Genomic DNA, 24,284 nt, shown 5'->3' on the forward strand with positions numbered 1-24,284 from the left:
GCAAGACATTTTACAGAAGTGAAAGTATTCATGTTAGATTTTTTACAGTGAATGAATGAAAAAATGTTCATCTGGATTTTATTTTGAAAACGAATTTAATTTTCTGCACTGTGGATGTTCTTAGCAAAAGGCCCGAGACAACAGAGCAGCGCTCCGCATAAACAAAGTCCACATGTCCAACGAGTCCTTGAAGAGACAACAGCACCATCAACAGCAGCCACCAGTAGAAATGTTTGACCCTGGTATCCCTCTGGACACCGAACTGCTCTTTAAGGATCCACTGAAGCACAAGGAGTCTGAGCATGAACAAGAATGGAAGTTCAGACAGGTGAGGGGAAACACTGGCCAAGATGCTGGATGATAAAACTTCTGAGGGATGTGTTAGAATGGACATGTCTTGGCACATAAAGAATTTTTGTTTTTCTTTCTCTCACAGCAAATGAGGCAGAAGAGCAAACAGCAAGCCAAGATTGAAGCGACCCAAAAGCTGGAACAGGTTAAGAGTGAGCAACAACAGCTGCAACAGCAGCAGCAACAGTTGGGTAGGCAATCGGAAGGCAACACTTCCAGCAGTGACAATCAAAGCCCTTTGACCCCTCAGCCCGCAAACGGAAACATGTCCCCCATGCAGCAGTCACTTCCAAAAGATGGGTTTCCTCGACCACAGTTGCCCGGAACCCCCACATCAGGATCATCCGATGATGTATTCCTGCGCCCCCCACCTCCTCCACCAGCAGGCCCTCGGGTGCCCATTCAGGATGGGACTGTCTGCCCACTGCAGGGACCGTCATCCCAACCTCAGTCCCCACAGAGATTCTCTCCCAGCTCTACCAGTTCCAGACCCTCCTCCCCTTGGGACCCATATGCTAAAATGGTGGGAACCCCTCGACCACCTCCACTTGGGTCAAACACACCCCGTAGGAACTCCATAGAGGCTGGTAAATCTCCTAGGTCAGAGCAAGTGGAACGAGGGAGGCCGTCTCCTGTCCACGAGTCATTTGGATCTCCAACATCCTTGAACGACCCATACACTAAACCACCCGATACTCCTAGGCCTGCAGTGGCAGCAGACCCATTTGTGAAGCCTATGGGACCCCCGAGGGCAAACCCTGTTACTGAACAACAGGGGAGGCACTTAATAGGTCCTTCAGGTGGTAATACTTTTGCAAGACCAGCACATCGAGCGGAGCTTTACCAGCGGATGCCTCCCAACAGGATGATTCTCTCAGATCCCTATTCCAGACCTCTGCTGACACCTATCCCTGGAAGCAATGAATCCGGTTCTGTACCATTGTTCAAAACGCCAATGCCTCCCCATCAGTCACAGGATACTTATGGCTCCACACATTCAAATCTCAGACCTCAGCATTCAGATGGTTTTTCCCAGAATCAGCTAGTTGACCCATATGCACAGCCTCCACTGACTCCTCGTCCCTCAATAAATGAAAATTTCTCACATCCCTCCAGGATAGTACGACACCCCCAGGGCAACCCCTTTGCTCAGTCTGGGTCTGTGGCACGACTGCCATCTCGAGATCCATATAGTCATACCCCATCCACCTCCAGACCAGACTATTCACAGTCTATGCATGATCCTTATGCTCAACCTCCTGGTACTCCTCGTCCTTCATCCGACCCTTATGCCCAACCTCCTGGTACCCCTCGTCCTTCATCCGACCCTTATGCCCAACCTCCTGGTACCCCTCGTCCTTCATCTGACCCTTATACCCAACCTCCTGGTACTCCTCGACCTATATCTGACTCTTATGTTCAGCATCCTACTACTCCTCAACCTTCGCCTGACCCCTATGCCCAACCTCCCAACACTCCTCGACCTTCACCTGATCCCTACAGTCAGCCCCCAGGCACTCCCCGACCTACAACTGACCCCTATGCTCAACCTCCTGGTACTCCTCGGCCATCAAATGAACCCTATGTTCAAACTTCTAGTAATGCTCGACCTTCACCTGACCCTTACTCTCAACCTCCTGGTACACCTCGACCTTTATCCAACCCAAGACTTTCCGGAGAACAGTACCCACAGCAACCTCAGCCACTGCTATCCAAACGTAGACAGTCCCCCTCGCACTCAGTGGATCCTTTTGCTCAGCCACCAGGAACACCACGCCTTGTGATGGGAGAGAGGTTCCCCAAATCCCCAGGCAGTCAAAGAAGTGTTGACCCTTTTGTTCACCCTTCTAGGAACCCTAGACTAATGAATAGCGATCCATTTGCCCAGCCGCCTGGAACACCAAGACCAGTTGTGAATGATCCCTATGCTCAAGCTTCAGGAACACCACACTCTGGAACAGGCAATGAAATTTTCAACCAGCCTGTGCAAAGGCCCTTGTCAAACCAAGACCCTTTCTCACCACCTCAGGGCAGATTGACAGAGTCTTTTACACGGCCTGGAGCCCCTGGTCCTCAGACACCGAAGAACACTGGCTTTTCGGATGATGGATTTGCACCTCCTCAGCCTAACCAACCCAACCAGACTCCTGTTCATGACCCCTTTGATCAGGCCACAGTGACCCCACACTCACAACCAAACGACAGATTTCCTCATGAACTGAAAGAACAGCAAGGAGTCGGGCATGAGGTCAATTCTCAGGATTTGGGACAGTTCCCAGACATCCCACCAACATCTGGAACAGCTTTGGAGGCTCAGAGTGGTGTACATCCAGTTCTTGATGACACTGAAGAAAAATTGAAACAGGTGTGTTTTTAATTGTTTTCTTGTATCTTTTCATTGTTCCTGGATATAGCTATTTGTTTGCTGAAATAGTGAAATAAGTACTGCATAATCTGAACATGTCATATGATGGTAGATGTTGGATCTTCAACATCTGTATTGCTTATGTCTTTTTAGCGACAACGGATCCGGGAGCTCATCCGTAAGCAACAACAACAGAAGTGCGCACTCCGTCAAGAGAAGGGTTTGCAGGAGCCTGCTGTCACCACAATGCCTGGAACGCCTCGTCACTGGTCACAGGAAAGTTCGAGTCAACAGAATGATGTTTTTGGGCGGCCCCCTCCCCCCTACCCTGGCAATGTGAAAGGGTCTTTAAGGTTTCCAGGGCCTTTCCCATCTGAACAGCAAGATCCTTTCTCTAATGAAGGACTATTTAATAGACCCCAGTTTCCAGGAGACATGAATACCATGAGCATGCGACCACAGGGGCAAAGGTGAGTTTGCCTGTGTACCTTTTGAAATTCAGTTATGTTACTACAGAAGGATCGCTAAGGAACAACAAAAAAGACCAATGTCTTACTGATGCATTTGCTGAAATGTATGTTTGTTTTTTCCCCAGGTTTGGATTTTCCACTGGGGGACAGCCTCCACCTGGAAGTCAAGAACACTTTCTTAAGCCACATCAGATGCCAGAGCCAGCGATGAATGTTCCCCCACAGATGAGAAGGTCCATGTCAGTTGACCTTGCTAGAGCAATGGGAAATAACCAGATGGGGCATCCTCAGCATTTTCCACCAAGAGGCATCCAAGTGCAGCAGCACAACATAATGGGGCAGCCATTCATAGAGCTTAGACACAGGGCCCCTGAGAACAGAATGAGGCTCCCCTTTGGGCCTTCTCCCATGACTGGGAATGTTGTTGATCCATCCACCCAGACCCAGGGACCCCTGGGATTCATGAGTGGTCAGGAGGTTGGTTTCAGTGTAAATCAAGGTAACAGAATGGTGGACCACATGGTCAACCAGAGAGCAGGAATGCCAAGCCACACATCAGTGTCATCTAGTATGGAGAACCTCCACCAGCACTCAGTGCCAGGTTGCACAGGACCTCATCCTCCACTCATGCGATCTCTGAGCCATCCTGCATCCACTGAAGCCATAAATATTACTCCATCCATACTTCTACCAGCTGCAACGGAACAAACAGTGGATATTCCAATACCCAATCCCGATGGAATAGAAGAGAAACTGGACACCGATGACTCAGCTGTAAAAGATCTTGAAGATGTGGAAGTCAAAGACTTAGTAGATGAAGATCTCGAAAACCTAAACCTTGATCCAGAGGATGGGAAAGACCTAGACCTTGAAACAAATGATTTGCACCTTGATGACTTTTTGACATCAGGGAAGTTTGATATCATAGCATATACAGATCCTGAACTTGATCTGGAGGACAAGAAAGACATGTTCAATGAGGAACTGGACCTTAGCGACCCCATTGATGACAGCGGTGAAGCTTCGGATTTACAGAAAGAACTGTCAGAGAAAAAGAGCATAAGTTCTGGCAGTGTCGCGTTACGTTGCCAGGCGAACACAGAGCCTGGAGTAGGAAAACCAGAGGACATGCCAGAGCATGGTCTGGCTCACGTGAAACAGGAGAGGAGCTCTGATCAGAGCGTTCATACCCTGTGCTCTGAGACACTGATTAAAACTGAGCTCACTGAGGTTGCTGGAGGGTCCTCTGCCACGACAGATCAAGTGAGTGCAGGGACAGCACATCCCCAGGAGGACCTTGGCAGTTGTTCAAGACTCATGGAAGTACCTCTGCATCAACCTCCTCAGCCCTCACCCAGTGGCCTTTCCAATTCAGCTCCAGTCCTTTCTCGTCTGCTCGGCAAGGAGAAATTGGTAGATGCTGCACTTGGGCCAATCAGCTCTCCCAGCAAAGGTGACTTGACAGTACAGGCAAGCCAAGTGGCAGGAATACAGCAGGGTCCAAGTGTGATGACACCAGGACAAATCCCAAAGCAAGCAATGAATCCGGCTCTGAACATGAGCCATCTGATTAGTCCCACAGAGGGGTTACCACCTGAAAGCCTGAATGTTGAACAGGAACAGCCACCTGGCCATGGCTTTGGAGCCGACCAGCAGTTGGAGCCGGTGCTCTCTCTGCAAAATCAGCAACTGCCTAGTAACTTGACCCAGACCCAACAGGCTGTGTTCTCACAGGGTTTGGGTCAGCAGAACCAGCAAAATCGGCCTCTGCTTCTGGAAGAACAGCCCCTTCTTCTGCAGGACCTGTTGGATCAGGAGAGACAAGAACAGCAGCAGCAGAGGCAAATGCAGGCCATGATCCGGCAAAGATCCAGCGAGTCATTCTTCCCCAACATTGGTAAGATTAAGACAAATATTTTTTCGAACCAAGCTCTCCACCACTTTTGTTGACATTCATAGCAACTGTCGAACAAGCTGTAAATTCATTGTTTGGCTAAGGTTTTGTGTCATTGTGTAGACTTTGATGGCATCACGGACCCAATTATGAAGGCCAAGATGGTTGCATTGAAAGGAATCAACAAAGTGATGGTCCAGAACAACCTGGGTATGGCACCCATTGCCATGAACCGGTAAGAAGTTCTGTCGAATGATCCAGTGTCTGATTTTGTTTGTCTGTGGAGCATGTTTACTTGAAAGACGTCACTGTAAAGCCTACAGTGCTTTATATTTTTTTGTGATAATTGACACCTGTGTTCCTGTTGTTTTTCTCAAATGTGGCACCTTTATATTGTGATAAGCTTAAATTGGAATTGATTCATTTTCATATGTTGTTATAAATATAGAATATTCAACTAAAATTTCACAGAATATCTTGGTAATAGTTAACATAATGTCTAAGGAACTCACTGTAAGGATAGCTTTAACTTCCACTTGAGATTTGTGGATAGCGGCTCTCTGATTTGTTGTTTCTGCAAAGCTCTCTGTGTGCTTCATCTTGGGGTAGGTTCCCATTTGGTCCCCAGCAAGTAACGGGTCCCCAGTGTCCAGAGGGTGCAGCAGTCTCCCAGCAGACCATGGGGCAGGTTTGTTAAACATTTGACCACAGTAAAAACCATTGAGTTTATTCTATTTGTATCGAGAACTCATTGCCTGGCTGTTTATTTTACATTATTCTAGGATGGGAAGTTGGCGCCTTGTATTGTGAGACCCAATCCTCCCAATTTTGGGCCTGGATTTCCCAGTAAGTGTATAGCTTTTTTCTTTTTATAATTTTGCGTGTTTGGATTAAAAGCAGGGGGCGCGGTGGCGCAGTGGGTTGGACTGGGTCCTGCTCTCTGGTGGGTCTGGGGTTCGAGTCCCGCTTGGGGTGCCTTGCGACGGACTGGCGTCCCGTCCTGGGTGTGTCCCCTCCCCCTCCGGCCTTACGCCGTGTTGCCGGGTAGGCTCCGGTTCCCTGCGACCCCGTATGGGACAAGCGGTTCTGCAAGTGTGTGTGTGTGTGTGTGTGTGTGTGTGTGTGTGTGTGTGTGTGTGTGGATTAAAAGTCAGTCTTTGAGTGGATATAAAAGAAAATATTATCTGCACATTTTGTTAAACCAAGGACGACTATTTCTCAGAACACTGTTGATCTTGATTCAGAAAATAATCCACGTTCATGACTCATGCAGATGACGCACAGAAAAAGCAGTACGAGGAGTGGCTACAGGAGACCCAGCAGCTCCTGCAGATTCAGCAGAAGTTTCTGGAGGAGCAGATCGGCGCCCACAGGAAATCCAAGAAGGCGCTCTCAGCAAAGCAGCGTACTGCCAAGAAGGCGGGCCGGCAGTTCCCTGAGGAGGATGCCGAGCAGCTGAAGCACGTCACAGAGCAGCAGGGTGTGGTGCAGAAGCAGCTTGAGCAGGTATCATTGGCACTGCCCAACATACATGGACACCCCAACAGCTAGTCCTGACCCTCACTACTGGACCCCTTCCCTTGTAGAGACCCCTCACACATTAACTACTTACTTGCTTTGTCCACACTGTCTTCCTGTTCACCCTAGGTTGCATACATGTACCAGAATTGGAAATGATTTAATTTCTCCAAAATTCTAAGCATAATGAAAGTGTTTGAACTGATTTTGTATTTTTCCATAGTAACAGGACAAGGTTAGTGTTTGTATGTATTGCAGCATCCTGCTACGTGGATAACACAGTGGCATTTTACAGTGTTTATCCCTCACGTGTACTGCACTCGAGCTGAAATTATGTTCACTCTCTGCTGGAGATTTCTTAGAGACAAGTACATACACACACACACATTGACTGAAACCGCTTGTCCCGAGCAGGGTCGTGGCAAGCCGGAGCCTAGCCCGGCAACACAGGACGTAAGGCTGGAGGGGGAGGGGACACACCCAGGACAGGATGCCAGTCTGCCACAATGCACCCCAAGCGGGAACTCCGGACCCACCAGAGAGCAGACGCAGGCCCAACCTGCTGCGCCATCACACAACCGCGCCTCCCTTCTTAGAGACGAGTCATGTCACAAAAAGTTTACAAAGCTAGATAATGATACAAGCGTTAAATTCTGGCTTACTTTTTTGCTTAACACTAGCAGTTGTGAACCAGCAGAGTTGCTTGAAGTTTTACAGAATATTTTAAAACTAGTGTTTTTCTTTTGAGGGGGTGCGGTGGCGCAGTGGGTTGGACCGCAGTCCTGCTCTCCGGTGGGTCTGGGGTTCAAGTCCCGCTTGGGGTGCCTTGCGGTGGACTGGCGTCCCGTCCTGGGTGTGTCCCCTTCCCCCTCCGGCCTTACGCCGTGTTGCCGGGTAGGCTCCGGTTCCCCGTGACCCCGTATGGGACAAGCGGTTCTGAAAGTGTGTGTGTGTGTGTGTGTGTGTGTGTGTGTGTGTGTGTGTGTGTGTGTGTGTGTGTGTGTGTGTGTGTGTGTGTGTGTGTGTGTGTGTGTGTGTTTCTTTTGTTCACTTACCATTGGGTGCCAGTTCTGTGAACAGTGATGCTGGCGCTAAAAACCCTCTGTATATTTGTATTTGTATTCTTTGTATACAACAGTGCAGTAAGAGTTACTTGATTCAACACTGAATTTTACATTTTGCAGAGAAGGAAACAGTTTGAGTCAAGTTTATGCTATATAGAAGACCATATACCAGACATGTTTTTAAAAAAAAAAAAAATGTTGGTTTTGAACGTTTTCTTAGGTTACTTTAGTACACACACACACACACCTTCAGAACCGCTTGTCCCATACGGGGTTGCGGGGAACCGGAGCCTAACCCGGCAACTCAGGGCATAAGGCTGGAGGGGGAGGGGACACACCCAGGACGGAACGCCAGTCCGCCGCAAGGCACCCCAAGGGGGGACTCGAACCCCAGACCCACCCGAGAACAGGACCTAGTCCAACTCACTGCGCCACCGCACCCCCTCGTTACTTTAGTAAAATATTTTAATGACATAGTTGATTTCTATGTCTGTTTCCTCTTCCTATGTATGTTATTTGTTCAAAATACAGTATACAGCATTTTTTGCTTGTCAGTCCCAGTCAGTAAGAAGCATATTTTATTTCTTGTCCCATATCTTATTTTATGTACCATTGAAAGCTCGTCTGCAGTCCCAGGCATTGTGGTCAGTGTTGTCACAGATAGGGCCCTAAATTGCAGGTAACCTTGCACACATAGCGTGGGATTTATTGTAGTGGGTCTGAAAAGAGGGAGTGAAGGAGAGCGTCCTGTCCTTGCAGCAAAACAGCAGTGTTGATTCATACCTAGAAATGTAAGAAGAGCGCTCAAAAGCTTGAGGCCATTCTTCACGTCCGCTGCCCCGTTTTCTTTTTAAATTGCTTCATTCCACTCTTGATTTCCAACCTTGTGCTGTGAACGAGAGAAAGCAGGAGCCTTGAGAGCAGCGAGGGCCAGTGTTGGTTTGACACTAACGTTCTGTATTCATCTTGGTAAACACTAACCCAAGGCCTTTCTGATCTCTCGAATTAAATATTAATGCATTCTCTCATATCGTCCTTAAGATGTGTCTGTTCATGCATTCAGTCGTTTTTTTAAGGTGACTTCTATGTGTTCCTCTGCGGTTAGATTCGGAAGCAGCAGAAGGAGCACGCAGAGCTGATCGAAGAGTACCATGTCAAGCACAAGCAGCAATGCGCCATGCAGCCGCCCATGGTGATGGTCCCTGGGTGCCCCCCAATGATGCAGGGCCAACTGCAATCAAGCCTTCCGCCCAATGCCCCCCGCATGCCCACCGTTCCTGGTTGGCACCCCGTCAACCCAGCCCCCATGGTTGGTCCCAGGATGTCCACTCTCCTCCCGCACCAGGGCCCAGCAGCCAATTCGGTGCAGCAGCCCCCTCCACTATCAGAAGCGGCGGGTAACGCGGCCAATGGCGACTCGCCACACGTCAAATTTGATGACAACAACCCATTCAGTGAGGGCTTCCAAGAGCGTGAGCGGAAGGAGCGCCTGCGGGAACAGCAGGAGAGGCAGCGGGTTCAGCTCATGCAGGAGGTGGGAAGGCAGCGGGCCTTGCAGCAACGCATGGAGCTGGAGCATCAGGGTGGACCCCATGGCTTTGTTCCCCCCACAGGGCCCCAGCAGCCTCTCAGACACATGTTTCCTCAGCAGCCCAACATGCAGGCTGGGTTTATGGGCTCTCCACCAGTGGGGCATTTCCCACAGGGTGGAGAGCACCGGCCTGTGATGGGCAACGGGCCCTTCGGCCCTGATATGAGACCAGGATTCCGACCCAATAACCCGGTCATGCCAGGGTCTAACTTTCCACAGGGTCAGCCAAGACCGCCAAGGTTTGGAACGCCAGGCTTAATGCCTCAAGGAACCGGAGAAGTCTCTCCCTTCAGAATGGAGCCAGCCATGTCGCTGCCTCCAAACTACCCCGGATCTGGCCCGTCGCTCATTCAGCTGTACTCCAACATCATCCCTGAGGAGAAAGGCAAGAAGAAGCGAAACCGGAAGAAGAAGAAGGAGGAGGACAGCGAGTCAGTGAGAACCCCCTCGACACCACACTCTGACCTCACTGCTCCGCTGACTCCTGCCGTGTCCGACACCGCTTCCACGCCCACACGGGGCACACAGCCATCAGGAGAGCCGGACCCTTCGGAACACTCTGTGGGCTCCATCACTCCCGGTTCCCTCAGCAGGCAGACTCCTTCTGAGCTGGAGCACCGCCTGCCAGACACTGGAGGGGGATCGAGTGAGAACACGGTGAGCGGGACGTCTGAGGTCACCCCAAAAAATGAACAAAACATGGCGTTCCCCACAATCAAACTGGAGAGGGTGGACATCAGCGAGTGCCATGGTGCTGCAGACAGCAAGACGGAGCCAGCCACAGGACCTGGGATTGTCAAGGTTGAGGAGGGGCGTGAAAGAGCCGGTGCCCACACTGCAGGCCTGAGTCCAGCACCGAGCTCCAAGGGGGAGTCCGGGAACGAGCTCCTGAAGCACCTGCTGAAGAACAAGAGTGCGCCCCCGCTGCTACCACATCAGATGTCCAGCGATGGATCAACGCAAGGAGAGAGGCAGTCAGAGGACAGCAAGGCTATGCATAAGCATAGCTCTGCAGACAGTACCGAGGTGAGAGACACAAGTCACAAAGTGGTGCTGTCATAGTGTGGTCAGGCACAGTCTGATCAGTGTGTCCCCATCCAGCACAAAAACGTCCTTCCAGTCTCTGGAGTCTGAATCTGAATTCATGGTTGGAGCCTGAGGCAATTTTCTGCCTCATTTTCAAAGCCCACCAGCAGTGTGGAAGTATGAAATAGCTTGAAATAATCCCAAAAGTGGAGTTTAAAAAAAAAATGAATTGAATGACAGTTCTGATCTGGGCTGGATGGGAGGCAACAGTATGGGGATGAGCTTTTTCACACAGTTGTGAGAGGGGAAGCCCACAATCATGGTGCTTGCACAATTCTGATAAAATGTTAATTTTTAAAGGTTAAGATGCCAAATATGTTTCGAATTATTACGTTCACCTTAAGTTTTTAGGTCTATCTGAGAATACGTGCATTTAAGAATTCATACATTAAGCTCTTGATAAAATTTCTGGAAAGCACTTGTTCATGTTTAAAATTACCACTGTGGATGTATTGGTAAAATTTAAATTTGGGGATGTTAGCTTGAAATGAACAAAATTATGGCTGTCTGCGATTCGCTGTGTGTCAGTTAACCACAGAATGTGTATGGTCCGACATATCTGGGTTCCACAAGCTTTGCGATACAGCTGGAAATCTGTCCACGAGGTGCCCGTTGTCTGGAGGATTCGCTTGAGTTAGTGATAAGCCAGTATTGACATATTTCTGTCCTTTTGGCACATTTAATATTTTCTACAGCTAGTTTCTCACTAGCAGAGAGAACTTTAACACTTATAGGTGAGAAATATAAAAAATTCCCAGTGATGTAAAACACTGCCACTCTAGGCCCCACAGATGGTCACCAAGGCCAAGCTGCTGCCAGGAATCCAAGAAAGCCATGGGTCCGCTGTTTCCGAGCAGGACAGGAAGAAGCAGCGGAACAAGAGGGCACCCAAGGCCTTGGAGAAGCCGGCACCTCGCTCCAAGAAGAGGAAGAAGGAGGAGGAGGAGAGGCAGGTGGCTTTCCCCAGCACGGACACACTGATGAGCCAGCTCAAACAGGTAGTGCTGCCTACTTGACATTTTTATTGTAAACATTCATTATCTCGCGAGGGGTGCGGTGGCGCAGTGGTACAGCAGGTTTGGCCAGGTCCCGCTCTCTGGTGGGTCTGGGGTTCGAGCCCTGCTTGGGGTGCCTTGTGATGGCCTGTTGTCCCATCCTGGGTGTGTCCCCTCCCCCTCCAGCCTTCCACCCTTTGTTGCCAGGCTAGGCTCTGGCTTGCCGCGACCCTGCTTGGGACAAACAGCTTCGGCCAGTGCGTGTGCACGCGTGTGTATGCGCACATTCATTATCTCATGCTTTTCTCCAAAGTGACTTACAGTGGAAGGTTTGAACACTAAGAAACTTACATTTACCCTGAACACTAAGATACTTGCAAACATTTACCCATTATTGGAGTAATTTTTACTGTATTAATGAATTAATTAGTTACCTTGAGGAAGGGTCCTACAGCAAATGCAGGGATTTAAACCCCAATCCTTTGATTGTAGGGCACCAACTTTAACCGCTGCTCCACCTGCTGCTATAGAGATGCCAATCTTACTACCTTCCACACCGATCATCATGTTGTTTATTAGAAAAGGGCATCAAGAACTAGAGATTCTCAGGAACTGGAAGTAGTGACTGAGCACTTGTTTCTTGGGCTGCGGAGGAGTGGATTTAACCTGAATCGGTGCCATGAAAGATTAATTTTTCTTATTATTTTCCATTATTTACTTTGTCCAATGCACCTAACAATGTTAGGGTTGTGCACTAAGCTACTTACGGTGATTTACCCATTTTTGCAGCAGGTTAATTAATCTGTTGGAAAGGGTAAGATGTAGAGTGTTTTCAGTGGATTGTGGGTGGGCTTATGAGCATATCCAGTGTACCATATTCACTGAATAAGAAAATTATTGTACTTGCATTTGCATTATGCATCAGGGAGTACAGTACAGTGAATAACAATTTCTGTAACTATGCAGGAACAAAAAATTTTGGCACACTTTTCTGAGTAAGGCGAAATGTTAATAAAAAAAGTTAAATTGCTGTCATCTTGATAAGTAATTGCTTTCATTATATTTTAATTGCTGTCTTGATAAGAATAATTATGCAGTTAATCTAGGTTCTGGAAGGCATAAGCAAGATTTAGAGAAGTTCTAGATCATTACACACTCACCCTTCGTGGACCTCTGAATATGTTACTGCAGGACAGTCAAATCAGCGATAAAGGAGGTGTGCCCTACAGCATCATTTCATATCTAGGCACAATAAATGAGAACCAGTGCAGATTAGTAAGAAGAAGTATGAGTACTGTGTGTGTGTGTTGTGTGTTGCGCGTTGTGCCAGATAACTGAAACTCCACCTTATACCCTGCGTGGCACTTTTCCCCCATTGCAGCAACTTTCCCTCCTGCCCCTCATGGAGCCCCTCATCGGCATCAGCTTCGCCCACTTCCCCCCTTACGGCAGCGGGCAGTTGGATGGCGAAAGCCAGCTCTCTGGGACCTTTGGCAGCGCCTCGCTGGGCGGTGTGTCCGACTACTACTCTCAGCTCATCTGCAAGGTGCGGCGCAAGGCAGCCTTGTCGTCTTGGAAACGTCTGAGAGTCGTGTGGACATTCTTAGCCAAAATTACTGAAATGCTCACTGTTGTAATATGCGCATTGTGCAATGGGTTTACATGTAATACCTCAGCAATTAAATACCTCTTTCAAGATTATAATAACAGTGACCCTTGGGGTGGTTACATGACCCTGAGGTTACAATCACAGCAGCACATGTTTTTCTGTAGTGAGAATGCAGCATATACAGCTGTGGGTGGCTGTTTAGAGCCCTGGAGGACAATGCCATGGGCTTTTTTTGGGGTTCATTGAGAGCTTCAGATGTTAGTGATGCATATGGATTTCATCACTATTGTGCCACTGTCGCAGAGAGCGTAAAATTTTCATTTTAAGCATCTTGGTTGTTAATCGGCTCCCTGAAGGAACACTAAGCAAACAAGCGCTGAGCTGCGATTCACGTCACAGATGTTGCTGAGGTCCAAGGGGTTAGAAAGTAAGAAAGTTGACAACTAAGCAGTGAGCAGATGAAAAATGGTTTACTGCGTGCTCTGGTCCTTTACTGGGAGGTCACCAGTCACAATGAGAGACCCTGGACTGGAGATGCTGAAAAGCTATGAACATCTCCTGTTCTTTCACCAGCATCTTCAGTATCCCACCCCTGACTCTCTTCTACATTCTTTCATGTATTTGTTGATGAATGAGATAATGTGTGAATGCCCATCCCAAGTCTGGAAGATCTCACATGGGAATATTATGAGGTCCATATAGTTACACAGCTGAGGTCAATCAGTTGAGGTCTTTGTGTTTATGTAGTTGCTGTTTTTTCAGCAGGACAACCTGAGCAACCCGCCCACTCCCCCAGCCTCCCTGCCTCCCACCCCGCCTCCACTGGCTCGGCAGAAGATGGTCAATGGGTTTGCCACTACAGAGGAGCTGGCGGCCAAGGCTGTGGTCATTGGTGGACGTAAGTGTGGGCCACAGCTTCATTGCCCAGAAGTCCCTATTTCGCTTACTGTATTTATTGGCCCAGCAGTCGAACAGCAGAGTTACCATTTCTGTCTATCTACGCTACTGGTTAATATAGAAACGGACAAGAAAATAGCTCAAAATGACAAATAACTGAAAATAGCTGCATATTCAAATCTTATGACATCCACTATTCAGGTCTGTCCATACATCTGTTCCACGTGTGAATCATGTTCGTAAGGTAAGGAAATGGAGCTGTAAAGCACGATGGTAATGTGTGATTCCCCGCCCCCGTCTCCTTCTGCAGTGGCCAAAGGGCTCGGCCCCAAGCCTTTTCCGGCTCCATTTCGGCCTGAGGAGGAGCTGCTGGCCCGCGCCATCGCTCAAGGGCCCAAGACTGTGGACGTTCCTGCCTCCCTTCCCACACCCCCCCACAACAACCACGAGGAGCTCAGGTGGAGGCACGAGTCATACCCCACTCCCTCCCTCCCCCGTCTCTCTCACACACTCACTGTGCCTCTCTTGCTTGCTCACTCGCTCTCTCTCAGGGGCCAGGAACCATGTGAGGATCGGGACACGCCCGACAGCTTCATTCCCTCCTCGTCCCCTGAGAGCGTGGTCGGCATGGAGATCAGCCGCTACCCAGATCTATCCCGCGTGAAGGAGGAGCAACCATCTCCTGCCCCCTCCCCCATTATTCCCATGCTGCCTAGCACCAGTGGGAAAGGTACACGGTCTAGCTGACGTGACCATATCAGTCCAGAAGCTCTGATGGTCCTGTAGCTTGGACAACGAAAATATTTTCACATTGTGACATGAACTATATTATGCTGTTCGGAATTTATAAACGAAACCTGAATCAATCCAAGGTACAGTAGGCTACTAGTTACTTGAGGCAAATTTTAGTTATAGTTTTCTCCTTCAAACAAATAGGAGCTAAGCAGCAGGATGTCAAGATGGAAGCTTCTGGAATGTTCTTTGGATCACAGACTGAACCGGCATCAAATGATTCCAAAGCTGGACTGGTATCCATAGCGATAACTCTGAACCCAGCTGCTGCTGAGGTAGGTGGCCATTTAGTGTTTCAAGGGGGAAAGTAGAGAAATAAAATTATCTTCATTATTCATTAGTAAAAGGGGTTGCTGGCGGGCTAGATAACGTACAAATGTCAGTGGTTCTGATTCGTGGGGAGTCAGTGTGTCCAGTTTATGACTGGACAATGATTGTTTTGGGACCCGCCCTTCTGTTTCAGAATATCACAAGCGTGGTGGCTGCTGTGGCAGACCTTCTGTGCGTGAAGATCCCCAGCAGCTACGAGGTCAGCGGGGGACCTGAGTGGGGTCCATTGGCACTCCTGGGGGGTCTCAAGGTTCCCCCTCACAGGTTGGATCCTCGAGGCCCTGGCCTGCCGCTAGGGCCTGGTTCCAGATTTCCAGGGAGCACAAGGTTTCAGAACCCCCCCGGAGCATCAGGAGCACCACACCAACAGCTTCGCTTCCCCATCCTCGGTGCTGGTGAGCACGTCCGCCCCCTTGTGGCGTAATCGCTAGGGTGTGCTATTCTGTGGTTCCCTTGAACCCCATTTGATGGTGTCTCCCAAGGACCTGGGGCACATTCAAAGCTGAATGTTTTCCCTGCTATCTCCCGCTCACACATATTTAGTGCTCCTGCTGTCGGATACTGACAGTCTGTGCGATCTTATCGATCCTGTTCAAGACCGAAACGGTTAATGAAACAGTAATGGCTTCAGCCCAAGGTGTACGGTCCTCACCGAGCACACACCGTCTGTTTTTGTCTCTTGAGTGGCGCTAATCACCTCAGGGGTTCAAAGTGATAAAGCGGGTGATCTGGGGGCTTTTGGCATGCATATTTCTCTCAATTATACATCATAATTAATTGTTTCTTGCTAATGTGCTGCGTTTGGGTGTACAGGTGTGCTGCTGATTCTTAATTTCCTACAATTTTTGTGCATATTGAGAAACTTATTGTAAGTCACTGAGATGAAAATTGGGACCAGAAGGGAGTAATCTCATTATTATTTTTCCATATCTAAATCATCATAGGAAGAAACAGTAAGAAAATGCTCTGAGGACATAACTTGAGGGTCCATCCTATTGTCTGCAGATGGATTTTTTGTGTATCAAAATAATTTTGTTCTGGTTTAAACACTATGTGACCTGACAGCCGTTTTGCAGACCAACACGCCCCACTGGTTTTTTAATTTATTTTAATTTATTTGTTAACCCAAACTCGCCTGCTGAGTGAATAGAAATTGAAGCCTCTGTCTGCATTGTAGGTCAAACTGCTGTCAGAGGCACTTGTTTGAGCAGCAACGGGAGCCCTGGACCCAAACCGCAGTGGTGCTGCCACTGCAAGGTGGTAATCCTGGGAAACGGTGTACGAAAGCCCATCAAGGACCTTCCCAGTCTGAAACAGGTACCATCTCCATTTAGGGAAATGATCACTTAAATGAATGGGGCAGCAGGTGGCGTAGTGGTTACAGCTACTTCTTTGCACTTAAAGGCTGCAGGTTTGAGTCCCCCTCCTACTGCAGGTTAAATGACCCTGCTGTATAAATGGGTACAGTATAAGTACCTGAACAGACCTAATAATGGCACAATGAATATTAGCGGCAAAACAGCAAGTGTGGCGACCGGCCTCCTCCTCACAATACAGACTTTTGAAAGCTGCCATTTTTTAATGTTCCTGGGGTAGAGGGCATGTAAATGTAATTCCTTTTGGCAGCGACACCCATTGCTGTGTGGCACACTAGAGAAGGGTGTGAGAGGCGGGCCATGTTCATCTGCTTGTGGCAACCATGTTTGAATGACCCTACGTGTGACTGTGACAGAGGGGCTGCACACTCACGTCCAACCTCTGTCCACCAGGACCCCCAGGCAACAGCGCAGGACACTGCAGTGTTCTGCAGTCACAGCTGTTTCGTGCTCTACTCGTCTGCCAGGCAGCCCGTGGCCACGACCACCCAAGTCAAGGTGAGTTAGCAGAGAACTAGAGCATGATGGGTAATAATGGGAAGATGGACGGTTCTCAGATTGGAGATGGGGGTCATATGTTTAAAAGATATACATCTCAAATTTAAATGGAAGCGATGTTTTTTTGCTAAATAGATTTTATTAAATTGTAAATTAATGATAATTAATTGAAAAGTATCTTTTTTTTCTGCCACAGGAAGCAGCGGCTGTACTACCTGACTCCGCCCTCAAAGAGAACCCGTCAAAAGTGCTGCACCAGTACAGCAACAACATGTCCACCCTAGATGTGCACTGCCTGCCTCACCTGCCACCCAAGAGCTCTCCGCCTTCCACTCCACCCCTCGCCTTCCCATCAGCATCCCTGGATGCCGAAGCCAAGCCAGACGCCCTCAAGGTCACAGTGAAACTGAAGCCGCGGCCCCGCGCCGTCCACAGCGGCGCCGACGACCCTCACCACCACAGCAAGCGCTGGAAGGGCCTCCGCTGGCGCAAGTGGAGCGTGAACATCATGCTGCCCGGAGCAAACCCGCAGCTGCCGGCCGAGGACGAGGTGGACGAGCTCCTGCAAAAGCTGGGCGCTTCGCTGAGGCCCGAGCCGCTGCCGCGCGACCATCGCCGGTGCTGCTTCTGCCACGAGGAGGGCGATGGGCTTACGGACGGCCCGGCCCGCCTTCTCAACCTCGACCTGGACTTGTGGGTGCATCTCAACTGCGCCCTGTGGTCCACGGAGGTGTACGAGACACAGGCGGGTGCCCTCATCAACGTGGAGCTGGCGCTGCGCCGTGGCCTCTCTGTCCGCTGTGCCTACTGCCAACGCACAGGCGCCACCAGCGGCTGCCACCGCTTCCGCTGCGCCAACGTCTACCACTTCACCTGCGCTCTCAAAGCCCAGTGCACGTTCTTCAAGGACAAAACAATGCTGTGCCATGCCCACCGGCCACGTGGCGCCAGCTCACAGGAGCATGAGCTGCACTACTTCGCCGTCTTCCGCCGAGTCTACGTGCAGCGTGACGAGGTGCGGCAGCTGGCCAGCGTAGTGCGCCGGGGCGAGCGCGACCACACGTTCCGCGTGGGCAGCCTCGTTCTCCACTCGGTGGGTCAGTTGCTGCCTCAGCAGATGGCTGCCTTCCACTCGACGACAGCCATCTTCCCGGTGGGATACGAGGCCAGCCGCATCTACTGGAGCACACGCCACAGCAACCGGCGCTGCCGCTACCTGTGCTCCATCGACGAGAAGGAAGGTCGGCCCGAGTTCCGCGTCCGCATCGTGGAGCAGGGTTACGAAGACCTAATTCTCACTGACAACACCCCCAAAGGTATGCTCACGGAAATGCGCTCGGGCCGCTCCAGGCACAAACAGCCCCATTTTGCTCCGCTCATTACTCTTAGCTGTGCTCCTTTTGGGCAGACTGTGGAACCGTCAAGTCTGATTCTAACCAGCTGTCTTAACGTTCTTCAGACTGTGCCTGAACTGAAAAAATATTGAGAGAAGTTGCTTTTTTGCTATACCTGCTCAGAATTGTCTTTGTTTCCATGACATCGGAGGGGAGAGAAAATTGTGCAATTTCATATTCGTAATAGCCCGTTTAGTAGCAAAACCTCTCTTTACCGTGTTTCATAATGACGTCAAACAGTACTTCCATTACCATTTTGATGTCCAGTAACTGTAAAGCTCCAAAAACGATTGAGTTGTGCATTTTGTTTTCCAGTTTTTGGTGTAGCATTCATTGCCTGGGCATTCATATCTGTTTTTGCTCTGATCTGTTAAAAGTTAAAAAATAAAATATATTATAAAGGAAAGCTGTTTAAAAAATTTAAAATAATTTTAAAAAAACTCTTGAAAGTGTCCCCCAGACAGTTCTTCCTCATGCTGTGCCTCTGTCTGCTGCAGGAGTGTGGGACAAAGTGCTGGCTCCGGTGGCTGAGCGCAGGAGCGAGTCTGGCATGCTCAAACTCTTCCCCATCTACTTGAAAGGCGAGGACCTCTTCGGGCTCACCGTGTCCGCAGTGACGCGCATAACCGAGTCGGTGGGTTTCACCGCGTTTCGCTCTCCTGTGTGTCCCACTGGTCCTGCCCTCCCCCCCAGCATTGGCCTTATGCACATCTCTACTTTTTCTGGCTGTAAAAAAGAAGAATTGAGATGGAACTCTTAATTACCGTATGCACCAGACATGTTCCATTTTCTTTAAAAGCTCAAAGGTCTCGCAGGGCAATGCAACGGGAAACATTTCGTCTCTGAAACGCTGCATTTACCACTCAGCTGCATTTCTACTCCATCAAAGGCCATAATGGGACGATGGTTCTCATTCACACGCAGGAACGGTGCCGCCATCTCACAGTTCTCTCAGGACGAGAGCACAGACGTGTGCACGTGTGTGTGTGCGCGTGTGTGTATATAAGTCTGTACATATTTTTTGCACTTGTGCATGTGTGTTCCTTTGTGTTTTTACACTTCTGGTTGTGTTTATGGCTCTGTAAGTATGTGTTTTTATGCTGGTATACGTGTGTTTGCATTTTTTTTATGTTTGTGTATGTCTCTATCTCAGTGATTTTTCACTTATTTGTGTGTCTGTGTATGTCTGTCTCATTATAATTCTGTTTTTGAGGGTGTATATGCATGCATTTTTGGGATTGTGTGTGTGTGTGTGTGTGTGTGTGTGTGTGTGTGTGTTTAAACTGAACCTGCAGGCCTTTCTCTCTCCGCAGCTCCCCAGTGTGGAGGCGTGTGAGAACTACACCTTCCGCTACGGCCGAAACCCCCTGATGCACCTGCCGCTGGCGATGAACCCATCGGGCTGTGCCCGCTCGGAGCCCCGCTCCTGTCCCTTAGTGCCAAGGTTTGTGTTAAGGTATCTCATGGCAATTTTTTCCTTCTGTTCATTTGCATGCACAGTCCCCTCCACCCCGCACCTGGGTAACCCTTGTTCTTCGGGGCTGACCATTGCGATGCTGGCTGGAGATGCTGCTCCATCACTGACTTCCTGACCAGCAGGGTGTTCTTGTTCACATTCATGGTGATAAGGTGTGTCATTATGTGTGCTGTGAGGCTCTGTATGACACACTGTATCCTCCCATGTCCTGGCATCACAGGCCACACACCCTCACCAGCAGCAGGACCTCCAAGTGCTACCAGGGAGCCGTGAGCAGCGAACCAGGCACTCCCTACACCAAGCACTTTGTCCACTCCAAGTCCTCGCAGTACCGCAGGATGAAGGCAGAGTGGAAGAGCAGTGTGTTCCTGGCACGCTCTCGCATCCAGGTGGGTGGACGTCCCCGTCTGGACGCATCAGTTGCCTTGGTGACGTGTGGGTTGTTCTGTGTGTGAGGAGGTGCTGTTGAAGCCTGCGTGTGTGTATGTGTTAGAAGGCAACGTGGTGGTGATGGTGCTGCAGGACTTTGTGAAGAATCCTTGTTTGATTCACATGGTTTCCACCCTCAGGGGCTGGGACTCTATGCTGCTAGGGACATTGAGAAGTACACCATGGTGATCGAGTATGTGGGGACCGTCCTTCGTAATGCAGTCGCAAACAGGAAGGAGAAGATTTATGAATCTCAGGTGGGAAAATCTCCCTTTTGTTGGTGACTATAAATTCTGATTGTCCAGTATTATATTACATTACAGCGCCCAACCGGACCTTGGGCGACCAGGTATTGGAAAGACCGGACAGTCCAGTGCATCAAAATGCTAATGTATCTTCCAGAATTTAAAAAGGAAAAAAGTAAAAGAGGAACCATTTTAAAAAAATTACTTTCTTTTAAATATTTGAGGTGAATCGAAGTGAGCAGAATACCCTCGACAGGTCAATGCAGTGTGCAATTCAAAGCGCAACTTAAAGGGGGATGTAATGTATAGCACCTCCCTTAAGTTATTGGGACAGCTGGTAGTGTAGCGGTTTGAGCTGCTGCCTTGGAACCCAAAAGTCATAGGTTCAAATCCCACCTTCAGCTGTTGTACCCTTCTAAATTGCTTTGAAAAAAAAGCATCAGCTACCTGAATAAATGTAATGTAAATTTACTGGTATAAAACTTAAGAATGTGGTATTTTATTATAAATGCAGTGGTATTTGACTTTGTTCTTCTGTGGCACCTTGCAGAACCGGGGGGTCTACATGTTCCGCATAGACAGCGAACACGTCATTGACGCCACCCTCCGAGGAGGCCCGGCCAGGTTGGCATCGCAGCGTTCAACATCCTGTGTGGCCCTGCCCACCTCTTGACTTCATACAGTTAATAGTCACTGTAGATGACAGGTTGAAAAAAGATGTTTGTAGCTGGACTGGTGTGAGACGGTTTAGTGGGTTTAATGCTCTTGACAGAAACCAATAGAAAACTCTTATTTTCACAGGTACATCAACCATTCTTGTGCCCCGAACTGTGTGGCCGAGGTGGTGACTTTCGAGAGGGGTCATAAGATCATCATCAGCTCAATTCGCAAAATTCAGAAAGGAGAGGAAGTAAGTTTTCGGTCGATGTCTGACTGTTTCAGTTCCGCAGTGCTGATAACACACAAGGGTCGTAGCAAAAGTAATGAGTGTTTTGAAATCACTCAGTAATGCCTGGCTGTTTTTGCTTGCCCTCACTTTAGGGGCAGGAAGGGAAGGGGGTGCATGCAGTACCAGTTTGCGCAGTGACCTGCTGGTGGTGCGGGTGGGGTGTGGGTGCGTTCGTGGGCTGCTGGGGGCTCTCTTTCATGCTGTTGTTTCCCTCGCTTGGCTTTGATACGGCTCCGCCCCAACCTCTCTCCACGACCCCATAGTGTAACACGTCATTTTTGATAAATGTCAAAGGAGGCTCATTTGGAGTACAATGTATTTGCTGCAGAGTGGTGTAAAACTTTCATAAGAGCTGTATGCTGGAAAGAAGAAGCCTTTGCTCTTTCGCAGTAGTGTGTGTGCTGTGTCTTCCAGCTCTGCTACGACTACAAGTTTGACCTTGAGGACGATCAGCACAAGGTGCCGTGTCACTGCGGGGCGGTGAACTGCCGCAAGTGGCTTAACTGAGGGGACGGAAGGACGTGGGATCTTCACCGCAATTTTCCACAGGCCGTACGTCACAACCAGGAAGCCTCCGGAGATGTGTGGCGGTGGCGGCGGCAGTGCCGGAAACACACAGCAGGCACCGGCTCCATGGGCCAGGGGACCCTGAAAGGGAAAGGGGGCGAGGCGAGCCGCGCCAGCGTCTCCGTACACATGCGTGTTCACGTATGTGCACTGTGTGGGCAGGTGGGGCAGCGTGGGGGGAGGGGAGAATTCACCAGCAGATGGACTTAGAGCACAGTGCCGAGCACCACCGCGGTAGGCGTCAAGGGGCAGGCCCTCGATCGGACTGAACGAGGCGAGTATAGGAGTTCACGCAAACGTAGATGTCACTGAACAGGGAATGTAGGGAAAAGACTTCCTTAGGAACGGCGCCAAGGGAAGATTAACTTGCACTAAAAAAAAACACAGATAAAATACTTGATTCCATGGGTCAGTTTCTTGTACTTTATTTTTTTTTTTTCCTGTTTTGTTTTCTGTAAAATAAGAGACACATTTTTGTATTTATTATGGAATAAGAAGATTAAGCTATTTTTAAAATGAGGAGCGAAGCGGAGGCCGTTGCGCTGGCCGGCAGGTCGGATCCATCCTGTTACTCTGTACAAAGTGTACATATTTTGATGCAACCATATAAAGAAAATAGAAAAATGATTGACCAAATGCTACCTTAACGTCATGGCAGTTTTTGTTGTCCCCCCCCCCCCCCCCCCCTTTTGTCCTTTACAAAATTATTTAATGAGAATGTCATGATATCATTTTCAGAGTATATACTGTTTTAAATATTTTGTACAGTATGTGTAAAGTTTCAGATAATTTGCTGGTTTTGTTTTTTGTCATTTAAGAAATAGTATTGTTTTGTGTTTTGAAGATGTATTCTGACCACTTGAATTTTTTCTTTTAAATTATTGTTTCCTGTTTCCCTCGGCTTTCCTTGCAACCGTTTTGATTTTGTGCTACAAATCAGTGATGGAAACGTCACCAAAGGTTCTGTGAGGAGCAAAGGATCACTGGGATGCGCTCACTGCTAATCAGGTTTCCATGTAGAGCTGGTGAGAACTGTGAAATGAGGTTTTAAAGCACCCGCGTGGAATCCGCCACTTGTTTTTAACTCGAGCAGGCACAAGCAGACCTTTTTTAGAACTGTTTTTCGTGCAAACGTACTCCATTAACTTTACACAGTCTCGATTGTGTGAGCGAGGCGTTGCGAAAGGAGACCCTTCGGTTTACCTTTATTGTCATTAAACAGGTGCAACGAAATTCAGAACTTCTGCCTTTTACCAGCGACGCGAGCCTTGGAAATGGAAACGGGTTCAAACTGGCTTGGTCTGCATTTCCATAGAATCAAAGGTCTGCTCGCTGGTGGATCTTAAAATACAAACCAGTTTTATGTTATTATTTTTCTACTCTTATTAATCAACGAAAAAAAGTCAGAAAGGTTCTGGTACAGACACTTCACAAGTCACAGTTTGAAATGAAGGCCTTTTCTGTGCACATTTTCTGTCGACTGTAAAACTGTCGTGTTGCTCACACACACTCTCAGACGTATATTGTATATGGCATGATGTATTTTTTAACTTTCGGAAGAATCATTTGTAAATATTTTTCTCGATAAATAGTTGTAATGAAATTGTTTCTCTGATATTTTTCTCTTGTACAAAGTTCTAAACATCTGACCGGTATTTGCTCTACATTTTTTTTTCTTTCTGTCTTGTATAGTAGTACCTAATGTTTAAAATGAAGCCTTTTTCAAGTATACAGAGTGTTATGAGTTTTTGGAGTTTGTGTAACCAGATTTAGCATTTACAAAAAATAAAATATTTTACATCTTATGATGAGGTAATGAGTTATTTCGTGACTCTTCCTAAGATCACAAAGGCTAAAGAGCAAAGTCTTGGGTGTGTAAGTGCTGGAAGCGTGAGTCAGTGGATGCAACGCTGTGTTTGAGACACTGCATCTGTTATTTCTCGGTTCCTCCGAGCTCTTTTGGAGAACCGTCTGCGTTTTCCGCAAAACCCAACTGGCTGATTGCATAAGGCTCTCCGCTGCCCATTTATTATTCTCGTGCAATTTCCTCGCCCGGCAGAACCATAAACGCTCCCGGTAGCCGTTTCTGTTCGAGGCCTCTGCGCGATTCAGTCGGGCGGGTGGGAGCGGTGGACTGCCGATTGGCATCGACACTAATCGACACATCTCCTCCACGTCTGTTTCCAGTTTAAACTAGATGCCTTGGGTTTATTTGTTTCACATGTTCAAACATTACGCTTTGCGGAGAAGGAAACGGCAGTGAATAGCACTAAGCTGAGTAGTGACGCGATAATGGGTCCCGGTTACAGAAATTATTGGGCAAAGTCCCAAACAATGGAAACAAACTCATAGTGGGGCTCACGACTTGTGAATTGCCACTTACTGAA

General features: G+C 48.6%; 1 protein-coding gene across 1 annotated transcript in view; it reads left to right on the forward strand.

Moving 5' to 3' along the window:
* Nucleotides 1–22,572, forward strand: part of LOC108937588 (histone-lysine N-methyltransferase 2C-like) — an 80,868-nt gene extending 58,296 nt beyond the window's left edge. Inside the window, exons 36-61 of the mRNA XM_029253801.1 lie at nt 125–328; nt 437–2,716; nt 2,870–3,186; nt 3,312–5,083; nt 5,204–5,315; nt 5,690–5,768; nt 5,863–5,926; nt 6,354–6,586; nt 8,768–10,279; nt 11,122–11,337; nt 12,716–12,880; nt 13,706–13,841; nt 14,151–14,298; nt 14,392–14,570; nt 14,777–14,907; nt 15,096–15,357; nt 16,140–16,279; nt 16,732–16,836; nt 17,033–18,152; nt 18,728–18,864; nt 19,544–19,674; nt 19,928–20,096; nt 20,277–20,393; nt 20,932–21,005; nt 21,183–21,291; nt 21,745–22,572. Coding sequence (XP_029109634.1) covers nt 125–328; nt 437–2,716; nt 2,870–3,186; nt 3,312–5,083; nt 5,204–5,315; nt 5,690–5,768; nt 5,863–5,926; nt 6,354–6,586; nt 8,768–10,279; nt 11,122–11,337; nt 12,716–12,880; nt 13,706–13,841; nt 14,151–14,298; nt 14,392–14,570; nt 14,777–14,907; nt 15,096–15,357; nt 16,140–16,279; nt 16,732–16,836; nt 17,033–18,152; nt 18,728–18,864; nt 19,544–19,674; nt 19,928–20,096; nt 20,277–20,393; nt 20,932–21,005; nt 21,183–21,291; nt 21,745–21,837 — 10,005 coding nt within the window. The 3' untranslated portion in view covers nt 21,838–22,572. The remainder of the gene's footprint in view (nt 1–124; nt 329–436; nt 2,717–2,869; nt 3,187–3,311; nt 5,084–5,203; nt 5,316–5,689; nt 5,769–5,862; nt 5,927–6,353; nt 6,587–8,767; nt 10,280–11,121; nt 11,338–12,715; nt 12,881–13,705; nt 13,842–14,150; nt 14,299–14,391; nt 14,571–14,776; nt 14,908–15,095; nt 15,358–16,139; nt 16,280–16,731; nt 16,837–17,032; nt 18,153–18,727; nt 18,865–19,543; nt 19,675–19,927; nt 20,097–20,276; nt 20,394–20,931; nt 21,006–21,182; nt 21,292–21,744) is intronic.
* The last annotated feature ends 1,712 nt before the right edge of the window (nt 22,573–24,284 follow it).

This window comes from Scleropages formosus, chromosome 7 (genome assembly GCF_900964775.1).
Source record: "Scleropages formosus chromosome 7, fSclFor1.1, whole genome shotgun sequence".
In the NCBI taxonomy this organism is placed as follows: domain Eukaryota; kingdom Metazoa; phylum Chordata; class Actinopteri; order Osteoglossiformes; family Osteoglossidae; genus Scleropages; species Scleropages formosus.